General features: G+C 30.8%; 1 protein-coding gene across 1 annotated transcript; it reads left to right on the forward strand.

Annotated features, from left to right (window-relative positions):
• The first annotated feature begins 192 nt into the window (after nt 1–192).
• LOC144845918 (transmembrane 9 superfamily member 4-like) lies at nt 193–11,839 on the forward strand. Its single transcript, XM_078703431.1, has 17 exons — nt 193–387; nt 1,145–1,262; nt 1,965–2,114; nt 2,575–2,817; nt 3,058–3,116; nt 3,522–3,661; nt 3,957–4,109; nt 4,413–4,483; nt 5,478–5,610; nt 6,045–6,126; nt 6,457–6,532; nt 7,054–7,233; nt 7,639–7,718; nt 7,866–7,929; nt 8,374–8,493; nt 8,704–8,793; nt 9,190–11,839. The coding sequence occupies exons 2-17, from the start codon at nt 1,146–1,148 to the stop codon at nt 9,337–9,339; spliced, it is 1,908 nt and encodes a 635-aa protein (XP_078559557.1). The 5' UTR covers nt 193–387; nt 1,145; the 3' UTR covers nt 9,340–11,839.
• The last annotated feature ends 374 nt before the right edge of the window (nt 11,840–12,213 follow it).

Genomic DNA, 12,213 nt, shown 5'->3' on the forward strand with positions numbered 1-12,213 from the left:
ATTCGCTATTGATTTTGTTTTAAACATTTTAAAATATTTAATTAATTTGTTTTGCTCTATTAAAAAAATAATTATAAGGCATTTTAATTTATATACAAAGGAAACATAATGTATTGACTTTAATAATACAGTTAAAATACTTGTAATTTGTAAATTATATAACCCATACCTATAACACGAAAAAGTTGCAGTCCGACATGGTATAATATTAGAATAATTGGTAAAATATCCCTATTACTAACAGTGGAACTGCCATACGTGACGTCAGATATCTAATTCCACGTTGATGTCTCCAACTCCTCCTTCCTTTTTCCACACAAGTCACCAGTTTTGAGTCGTTTTCTGTAGATTTTAAAAACAACAATATAAAGCATACAGAATAGAAATGTAAGTAACATTATGTCAATTACTTTAAAGATAAATTTTATGAATTATACGACTAGAGGCTAGCCCTAGCTTGGTAAAATAGCTAGGCCTAGCCTGCCTAGCTAGCCTAGCCTCTACTACTCTAGTCTCTAGCTAGGCCTGGCCTCTATCTAGGGATAGCCTGACCTAGCTAGGATGGAGGAGGACCTAGCCTAGATGTTAGGCCTAGCTACTACTATATAGTTCTAGCTAGTGCTTAACTTAGGCAGGTAGACTAGCCTAGCTAGGTGTCATAACCTGGATAGCCCGGTCAGGCCATGTATTTAATTTTAGAAAGAAGCTTTAAAAAAAGGTAACCCAAAAATTGCATTTTTTGTCTGTTTTTTTTTTGTAAAAATCGTATTTGAAAAATGTTATTTTAGACTTGGTGCCAATGGTTTTATTGTTAAGTTAATTGTTGTGCTGCATGTCAGGCCCAACTTAAAATTAAACTAAATAAATAATCATAATGAACTAACAATAACATTGAACATCTTTAGACTTTGTTGCAACGTTATATATTAAGAAATAACTAGAATTTAATCTGTTACTTTGACGAATTATAGGTGATCATTTTTATAATTTTACTGATATTTAATTTTTTTAAAAACATGCACGTACGTTAAATATGACTGCAAATAGTGATGTATACAATCCTATGACCTGATGCATATATGCTTATGGTGCCTATTATGTGTCATAGAATATATACTCAATACTGTATCTGTTTATTTTTCAGAATGTCGCGATTGTTTTTGTTAGTTTTTCTGTTTAGCTTATTTAATAAATTCAGTGCCTTCTATGTACCTGGAGTTGCACCTGTGGAATTTAGAAAAGGAGAAAATGTTGAAATAAGGGTAAATATGTGTATTACTATAACTTTTTCATTAATGAATTCCTTACAATACATTAGGTACAGTAGATGTTGTTTAAAACAACTCTTAACAGGTTACAATATAATATTAATGTAGAAACATGTAAAACAATACATTACAGTAGGCCAAAATATAAAACCGCCTAAAAATATCATCGGCATGATATGAAAAAAACTATAAAGCATCAATGGTTATGCATTCTTTTAAACAATGGAACTAAATTAAGGTCAAGGAAGCCTTCCACATCATGTGGAGTAAACCTTCCTTGAACAAACAAATCTATAACTTAGGCGTCACACTTGCCATATGATTGTTTGTTGCCTACATTCCTTGTTGTTTTATCATGCTAATTACTTCCTCATTTACATACAACCTGTCCTATTGGTATATAAGTAGTCTAGGCATTGTTTTCTGTTCTGATGATGAGAATAGTTTCTCGAAACATGTCAAGACATTTTAAGGCAGTTTGCCTATTTATCAAATGTCTTACAATCATTATTTTAACTCGGAACTACTGATACTAACAAATTAATTTATTTATATAATCATACATTATCATTATTCTATGTATTTATTATTACTTTATCACAGTCAATTATTAATTGAATATTCTTGTTGCAGTCCAAATCTCAATGTTACAATGTAAGGCCTGTGACAATTAATTTTTATGTTTCTTGATTGCAGGGAGTGAAATTGACGAGTAGCAAAACTCAACTTCCATATGAGTACTTTTCATTGCCATTCTGTAAACCTGAAGGTATAGACCTTCACTACAAACCAGAGAATCTAGGGGAAGTATTAAGAGGGGATAGAATTGTAAATACACCTTATCAGGTAAATATAATGTGATATACACAACATAATTTGCATTAATGCAGTCATCAAAGTTATATAGATATTGCTTTACAAAATATATTTCTGTTTTCTGTAATTACCAATGATTTTATGCTAGACTAGATAGTAAACTGCCCTACGCAGTACGCACTGCTATACACCTGTGTTGAGCCTATCTGCGTGATAACAATATGCAGATATATATAAACGCGAACGCATTCTATATGATCCTCGTATACAAAAAATGCTAGATTACCAAGAAATTATTAATTCCATTGCAATTAACAATATATTTAATTTATAAAAAACTTCACTGTGCTTTGACAAGAATATGTTGTAATTTATGTGGTCTTAATGTATTATATTATATTAGATTATTATTTTTGAACACATTTACGGCCGCCATCTTCTTGATTTCCCCCCTGTCTCTGGTAATTACTTGTATCTTTGCTATTTACAGGTTGAGATGGCAACAGATAAATCATGTACAGTGTTGTGTAAGATTACATTAGATGAGAAAGATTCTAAGCTGCTAGCACGGCGCATTAAGGAGGATTACAATGTACACTTGTTATCTGATAATTTACCAATTGCAACAAGAATTCCAGAAGATGAGTTAGGCATTAAATTCAGCTATGTTCATGGATACAAACTTGGCTTCACGTTATTAAAGGAAAATGCAGAGGGCAAAAAGGAACCTGTGGTAAGTTTTACCCAATTTTTATAGTGTATGACGCTACATGCATTGTATGTACAAACTCATACCTCTCACATGCGATCTCTTAAATTATACTTTATTTGTAAGCAATTAGTGTTCCTCTTTCTACTTGTGGTGAATATAATGGAACCAAAACTTTTACTTTGGTTGATGAAGGTTTTAATTTATTTTTTATGTGTTTCCCTTTACCAATTTATTCTTATATAATTTATTTGTAATTCTCAGATGTACATCAACAATCATTTGCGTCTTAACATGAAGTACCATAAAGTTGATGAGTATGGGTAAGTCACAATTATTATTTAATTGTTTTGAATATTCAGATTTTGTTAGGAACCCTGTATTTATTCAAACGCATAACATCAACAGCATTAACATGGTCTAACATTAGATGGGTATAGCTTATTTTAACATTTTTGTGGAAATCAATTTAGTTAATTGGTTTCTGGAAAAGTATGATCAGAAATACATTAGATGCTCAGTTTCATGTGAGACTACAGAATATAGAACCTCCTTTGGAACAGCCATATTTATGTTGGAGATATCTTTATTAGGGAGGCCGCACACCACGAGCAACCTCTATTCAAAAGACATCCATATAAGGTGGACAATTCTACTGTACTATGTTGCTGTTTTATGCTTACTCTATTTAGTTTTTGTTAGATAATTTGGTGTTTTTTTTCTAACAGAGATGATTACAGGGTGGTTGGTTTTGAAGCAGTAGCTCAGAGTCGAAAGTATAAAGCTGATGGACTAGAGATTGTCGATGATAAGACCTGCTCAGTTGATAAGACCAAACCACTTGTCTTTCAAGAAGTTGTAGCTGGAGGTATGCTTCAAATCTTAAACTCTATCTGCAGTGTCAAACTAGTTTGACTACCATATATCGTAGTAATATTATGTCATCGTATCCATATATTGGCACATCACATTTTTTTGTCAAGTAAAGTTTGATAGTTGTAGATACAGCTTTAGAATTAGGAAAATGTCACAAAGAAGAACTTTTAAATGTTAATAAAGGAAAACATTTTCTCTTGTGTTTAAATAACTTCTTTATTATACTTTCCGACCAATAAGTATTTTTTTTTTATTGTTTTTTATTTTATTGTCTTTTATGCTTACAGAGAGTCAAGAAATTTATTACACATTTGAAGTGAACTGGGAACCAAGCGATGTTAGGTGGGCTTCACGTTGGGATACATACCTTGCCATGAGTGACGTCCAGATTCACTGGTTCTCAATTATTAACTCACTTGTTGTAGTCTTCTTTTTGGCAGGTAAGTTGCCATTGTTGATATAAAGTTTGCAGTACACCACATATATTAGTTCTGAAAAGAACTGTTGAGTTTTCTAAGTTGCCATTATGTTTAAATTATTCTGAATAAATAAATCGAGTACAGTATTATGACATATACTGTACTTTATTTCCCTATGGAAACAATGGTGTACCGCAAACCTAACTTTGCTAGTCTTTTGTTATTGTTATTGTTTTCTTGCATCATTATTATTATTATTATTATTATTTTTGATATATATTTTTCAAATACTCGCATAAAAACTTTAAATTCTTCATCTTTTAGGAATTTTGACAATGATAATTATCCGAACACTGAGAAGAGACATTGCTCGTTACAACAAAGATGAGGATATGGTGAGCATTACTTTGCTTTATTTCATCTCTTATCACACTTTAAGATTAATCATCAAATACAGTCTATCAATTCATGATTGTGAAAAACTGCTACAAAGTGTATTTTTGTAATTTATTCTAATTTATTTCTTTTTATTGTATGTTTTTATTCTTTTAGATCATATATTATAATTATGATATGTATTTTTGTACTTGGTGTCTTTAGAATATTTGCTCTATTTTAATGTGCTTAATATCACGACTAGTATTATACAGTCATATAATTGTTTTTTTAATTTAAATATAATAATAATAAAAATATTACTTTTTAGAATAAAGAAAAACATTTTTAAAAATGTATATGTATACAGGCACCCTGTAATTCATAACTGATCATGGGTGTTGGAAGTACATACCTATTTATATAGTCATATCATTTTTTTTTTATTTAAATATAATAATAATAAAAATATTACTTTTTAGAATAAAGAAAAGCATTTAAAAAAATGTATATGTATACAGGCCCCCTGTAATTCATAACTGATCATGGGTGTTGGAAGTACATACCTATTTATATAGTCATATCATTTTTTTTTTATTTAAATATAATAATAATAAAAATATTACTTTTTAGAATAAAGAAAAGCATTTAAAAAAATGTATATGTATACAGGCCCCCTGTAATTCATAACTGATCATGGGTGTTGGAAGTACATACCTATTTATATAGTCATATCATTTTTTTTTTATTTAAATATAATAATAATAAAAATATTACTTTTTAGAATAAAGAAAAGCATTTAAAAAAATGTATATGTATACAGGCCCCCTGTAATTCATAACTGATCATGGGTGTTGGAAGTGCATACCTACTTAGTGACATTTGGCAACTTTCTTGACAACTAGTGACTATGATTTGTCCCTACCTTCTTGTTTTATCATTTGTAAATGTATCTTATTTGCCTGAATAATAAATAACATAGTACAAGTTTGTCATAATATTTGATTTATACAGGAAGATACCATGGAGGAAACTGGGTGGAAATTAGTCCATGGGGATGTGTTCCGTCCTCCTAAGCACAAGAAGCTTCTATCATCAATGGTTGGGGCTGGCATGCAAGTCTTTTTCATGGCACTGATCACAATAGGTGATTACATTTATTTTCTTATTTAATTTAAGTTTTAATAAGGAGTTATCGATATGCAACAAACGACGTTTATGAGTGGCATGGATATGATATTTAGAGAGGTGGAGTTAAAATAGACCAGTGTATCTTTTCAACTCAGATTTTTAAAATACAAAACATTTACTATTTGTACATCTACTGTGGCTGTTGAAGGCCATGCCTTAAAATCTTTGGGGGAAAAAAATGCGATAGATGTCGCACACAGGTAAATTGGTTTTCGAATGTGCAACAATCACCAGCTCCGCATTTAGAAAAAAAAACCTGAAATGTGTCATCTAATTGTGAGCATGGATTCAACTAATACTTAGCACACATGTAATCAACCAATCATGAGGCAAAGATACTCTTAATGTGGTTATAAAACAATACAAATGTTCCTTTTTCATTTATTTTAGTTACTGCCATGTTTGGTATGCTGTCACCAAGTAGCCGTGGATCTTTGCTCACTGCAAGCTTGTTTCTTTTTGTATTCATGGGGTAAGTTTCAGTTGCATGATTTCAGATATAGCAGCAATAAATTGGTAATAATATTTTGTTTCATACTTTAAACACAATATGATAAATTTATATTAAACAAGAAAAACAACTTTGTGCATGCATTTAAAATGTATACATTGATAGTTCTATTCTGTTTTTTAGAAAAATGAATTAATTAATAATAGTTTTGTTTTTTTTTATTATAATGTAGTTTCTCTGAATTGTAAATATTGTTTTTATCTACTTTATTTTTACGATTGCAATAAATTTAGATTTATAATAATAACAAATTCCTCTTGCTTTACTTATATTCATATCTTTTTATTGTAGTGTCTTTGCTGGTTACTTTGCTGGAAGACTTTATAAAACTATTAAAGGTACAACATGGAAGCGTGCAGCTTTCTTGGTAAGATATTCTATTCTTTTTTTTCTATCGTAATTTTGTTTTTTCAGTTTCAGTTTATTGTGTATTTGCACAAAAATTGGGATTGTGGCAGTGGAGACCATGTATCACCAGAGTAGAAAGACTAGAAAAAAATTATAATCCCCTGACAACAATACATTACAAGGCATTGTATGTAGTACATACTAGCATGTCTGTCTGTTTTATTAAGGATTTAAATTTATGTTTGCTTTACATTCAAACTGATGTTATCACACACAACACAAATTGTAGACCAGTATTTCCATGACTAGAGACAACTACAATCCCCTCCAAATCGGAGAACAGTACATTACAAAACATTGTATCTATATACATCCTAGCATGTCTGTCAGTGTTCTATTAAGAATTTAAATTCATGTTTGATTTCCACAAGAGAAAACTACAATTCACTGACAACAGAATAACAGTACATCTAGTACTAAATCAAACCTAGCATATCAGTGTTTATATTTAAGTTCTTTAAATGTTTTCTTCACTTTCAGACTGGTACAGTTTTTCCTGGTGTATCATTTGGAATAGCATTCATACTGAACTTCTTTATCTGGGGTAAACATTCATCAGGTGCTGTACCCTTCACCACCATGATCGCCTTGTTATGCATGTGGTTTGGTATATCACTACCACTTGTGTACCTTGGGTACTATTTTGGATTCAGGAAACAGGTAAGATATTACATGTAATATGTAAATGCTAAAATATGATTGGTCGAATTGGAATCTAAAACCTTATATTGCCCTAGAGGGGAATATAACTAAATTTAAATTAATATACTAAAAGTAAACATTAGCGTGCAAAGATTTTGTATGTGGCTGTTTTATGAGAGCAATAATGACATGGTAAGGGAATCTAACTATGTAAGAGACATGGGTTCTTTTTTGCTTGTATCCCTCTAATGATATGAACAACACTTCTAAACAAACTCGAGGATCATCTCCCAGTGTGCTAGGGGATCTCCCAGTGTGCTGGCAGATGCTGCAGTGTGACCACCGTGGGTATGTGGAGAGCCTTATCATAATTGCTTGAATTGAAGATATATTTTTGTATTCATATTGTTTATTTTGTTACAGCCATATGAGCATCCTGTAAGAACTAACCAGATCCCAAGACAAGTACCTGAACAAGTCTGGTATCTTAACCCACTGCTAAGGTTAGTTATAATTTGGTTAATGCTAAATGTTCTTGTGTAGTGTGTAAACAAATATTGAATGTACATAAAGATACTGTATATGTAAATATATATAACTTTTAAAGACTACTGTGATAATATTATTATATGTGTAATTTATTTTTGTAGTACATTGATGGCTGGTATCCTACCATTTGGTGCTGTCTTTATTGAATTATTTTTTATCCTATCGGTAAGAATTGTATTGTCTGCTTCTGTTGTTTTGTTTGTTAGCTATTTTATTAACTCATATGCCATGCCATTCTCCTAACTTACATTGTTGTCAAATGATATGAAGATCTGATAATGTACAGTGTACTGTGTCGCTTGTGTATATTCAAAGATCTCAGTGCATCTATCGGAAGGTAGTTACCTCGATGTACTGGTCCATATCAGCCCCTGCACTATAACTGACAGCCTAATCCGAATTTCCTCAGAGGATGAATATTATTAAAACAAAGATTAGCCCAGCTTTTTTCCTACACATTGATTATTGTAGTGAAATGAGGAAGTAAACATCGACAATATTTTGTTGTATTTCAACAATCTTTTATACGAATGTTACTTTTGGTTTAATCTGTGAAATTTTTCTTTAGGTTTTTGCTTTTAATAATTTGTTTTCTTTTGTTTTTTCTAGGCTATTTGGGAGAATCAGTTTTACTACTTGTTTGGATTTCTGTTTTTGGTTTTTATTATTTTGATGGTTTCTTGTGGTCAGATTGCTATAGTTATGGTCTACTTTCAACTTTGTGGTGAGGTAAGCAAAACTAAAAACCAAAATATACAATTATCGATATTTGTTATATAGTTAGCTCTCCAAAACTGGAATTTTGTTTAGGGTTAAAGGTTGCAGACCTCTGGGTTACTCAATCGGGTATATAAAGACAATTTATCTTGTTATCTCCACGATATAATATGCGTACATACATAACACAAGAGTATCAATGCTTTTTATCATTCCTTTCAGGACTATCATTGGTGGTGGCGATCATTTATCGTGTCAGGCGGCTCAGCATTCTACGTATTTCTCTACGCAATATTCTATTTTATTACAAAGGTAATTACTTTTTTAATGTATTTATGTATGTTACCCGATTCTGATTTCTGAAACAAATGAAGCTGATGTGTGTGGTCAATTCTCGAAAACCAAATACTGAAATTAGTTTGACAAACTAGTTTGACAAAAAAAGTGTGATGTGCCCAAGTATGGTAGTGATTTGACATCATTATGTCCATATATGGGCATATCACATTTTTTTTGTCACATCAAGTTTGATAGTGTAGACAGAGCTTAAGATGTACAGTTTTTTGCGAGAGTTTACTGAATTTGTACACTATACTCAATACACTAATTTTGATCAACAGGAAATAATCTATTCATATATTAGATAATTAAGATTTTTAATATAAAATAATATCATCTATTTGTTGTTTGTTTCTTGTTTGTTAACAGCTTGAGATTACACAGTTTGTTCCTGCGTTGCTGTACTTTGGCTACACGCTCATTATGGTGTTCACATTTTGGATCGTCACAGGAACTATAGGATTCTTCGCTGCTTATTGGTTTATTCGCAAAATTTATGCGGCCGTGAAAATTGATTGATGATAAGTTTATCCCGCTTTTCACAAGTTGAATATTACCCATATTAGAAAAATATATCTTAAATCTTGCTTAGTACAGTATATCTATCTGTATATATACTTCAATCGCAAGAAAGATTCACTAAGGTCTACTAAAGAAAAGGAAAATTTGACGAAGGACTGAACTTTTTATTTATGCAGTCAAGAGGCCTGTTTCTACTGAAATTAAATTGTAACAAATTGGAACCGATTTTGGTAGTTGCAGCTTATTTAATTCAATACAAACAAAACTGGTTTAGTCAAGTAGTGTTTGTTATGAAATGATATCAATACCCACAACACAGTTCATTAGGCAGAAGTATGACTAGAATACGTGTTGGCGCTGTTTTTTAGTTGACCTCATTTAAACCCAGGGTGATTTGAGGCCAATTTAAAATACATCCTGAAATAACCAGTTGATTGGTATGAACTATGATGCCCTCCTGTGACCTCTTTTTAGTTTTGCAAATTGTACAGTAATGGAAAATAATATAATGATCACTACCAGATTCTTAGCTAGCTCTAACAAATTGCGTTGTATATTGTAAACAACATTGATCAATATTGATTTTCATTGAAAGTCTGAAATCATTCTTTTCACTAACTGTAAAATCATAGCATAGCTCGCTATCTCTCTAATCAACCAAATTGAAATCTTACCTATACACACTCAAAATTTGTTATCTTTTCATTGATCTGTTCTAATGAATATGCATTGTAAATGAAATGTCTCAGAATCAATTTATTATTATTGACAGTTTTCTGTTAAATTGAATAGATTTCAATTACTGTAGATTCTTCCAAACAAGAAATGTTTCGTGACAGTGACATTGGTGTAATCATGTTTTAGTGTCTAAGGATTTTCCTGTAAATAACATTGTTAGCCTTCTTGGTACTTTGGTATTAACGCCATTTCGTGTTCACTAGACTACATTCCTATGTAGTCAAAAAGTCATTCTGTGCATGCAAATAAATTTGAGCATGAGCAGAATAATCTTATTACTCAATAGCTGTGTGGTGCCAGTGAAAAACAATTGGACGCTATTATCTATCGATTAAACGTCGTCAAAGTAATTTTTATTTCTGGATATGGAGCAAGTATTTATGATATATGAAATCTGTATATAAGCAACTTATATGACATTGTATATAATTTCTTTCTAAATTTCTAGTTAAGTCTGCTGGCCTCCCAATATTTTTGCAGATTTACAGTTAAAATAATAACACTTTTAGTTCTGCTTAATATCTGAATTTTTTCATCATATTTTCACTTCATTTATTTGAATACATTGTTTTCTTTTGGTTTCATTTTTTTAATTCAAAATACCTTCACAATGCGGCTATGTGTAATTGCTAATGAATTATTATAGATAGTGTTCATGGAATAACTTAATTCACAATTTTGATTTATTATTATTAAACAATTTAAAAATAAAGGATATATGCTAAATAAGTTATTTTATATATTAGAATGTTTTTAGGTTCTTCCTATACTATTACGGTGTATACAACAATTTACTCAACCTGGTTTTGTGGTTATATTGCTGCATACCAATCCCAATGTGCTGGGTTATGGTCCTGTGATCTGCAACATTCAAGTGAAAACCACTTAATGGAAATAAAATATTTATTAATGACTTAAGTTAAATATTTAGTTTTCAATGGAAATAACTTACTTAATTGTGATTTGTGAATATGACTACTGTTTATTTGTGTCGGATATTTTTCTTAAATAGTAAGTAAATATGAAATTAATTTAAAACATTTAGGTATAAGGAATTCTTTTAGCCCAAGTGTACACACAACCATTGGCTCTGCCTGCCACAATGTGATTTAAGCTTGGTTCCCACTAGCAACGCAATGCAAGGACATTTACGCAACGCAAGCGAGTTGACCAATGACAACCGACAGTTCGAATAATCCATTTCTTGTGATTAGTAGGTAGTGGGAACCAAGGTTTAGGACTGAATGCACCTAAGCCTTAAAATAATATGTAGTTTAGAAACATGGACCTTCTTGTTTTTTGGCTATTTTCCATTAATGTTATACATTTAATGGTTATGGGAAAATTATTGGGTGTTTTTTTTTTAATGTATTTATCACTCATGTTTATAATTCTATTGATTTTAATGACACAAAATATAGTTTTTTATTAATAATGATTATTATTGTTCAATTTTATTATTATCCAATATTTAGTAATAGTAAAATCATATTTTGTTATTCTGTTAATATATAGAATAATATTTTTAGTTGTACAGTTTGTTTATAATGTAGAATTACATCACATTTAGGGGATTTTATTTTTATTTGTAAATTATTGTGTTTGATTTAATTGATTGATTCATAGAAGTAGTTTTTTTTGTTTTCGATAATGTAATTTGTTTTTCGAGACATTTTTTTATGTAATGGAACTTTGAATTGGAACATTAATTTTGCACTGAAAAAACTAAAACTATGAAATAAATAACAAGTATACACCATATTGGTTTATTGTTATATTTCCTTAGTTATACTGTAGCTGCAAAAAAAATGACTTAACTGAAAAATCGAACTTGGATTTAGTCACTTCAATTATGAGTAAAACGCCGCTCCTTTAGGCAGTTATTAGGAAACAGTTACTTATTGTTTACTACGGCTCAGAAATTGGGTATTTGGAAACTCGGACTGGGCAATGGGCATGCTCAAACCCCAAAGCACGTCTGGGAGAAGACTAGTCTGTAAGTTTGGCTGTCAACGTAAGCATTTATCATTGAATAGTTTTGGCGCCGGTATGTGTGTATACCCTATAGTGTGTATGTAGATGAAAAGAACTGTTTGGTTAGTGAGTACGTTTGTCGGCGGCTGTACGACAAGG

The sequence above is a fragment of the Antedon bifida genome, chromosome 6 (genome assembly GCF_963402885.1).
Source record: "Antedon bifida chromosome 6, ecAntBifi1.1, whole genome shotgun sequence".
NCBI lineage: Eukaryota > Metazoa > Echinodermata > Crinoidea > Comatulida > Antedonidae > Antedon > Antedon bifida.

Excerpts from the sequence above, each read along its gene's own strand:
- LOC144845918 (XM_078703431.1), top strand. The coding sequence starts at position 1,146 with ATGTCGCGATTGTTTTTGTTAGTTTTTCTGTTTAGCTTATTTAATAAA. Across the intron at positions 6,533-7,053 it reads GGAAGCGTGCAGCTTTCTTG|ACTGGTACAGTTTTTCCTGG; the intron begins GTAAGATATTCT and ends CTTCACTTTCAG. Across the intron at positions 7,234-7,638 it reads ATTTTGGATTCAGGAAACAG|CCATATGAGCATCCTGTAAG; the intron begins GTAAGATATTAC and ends ATTTTGTTACAG.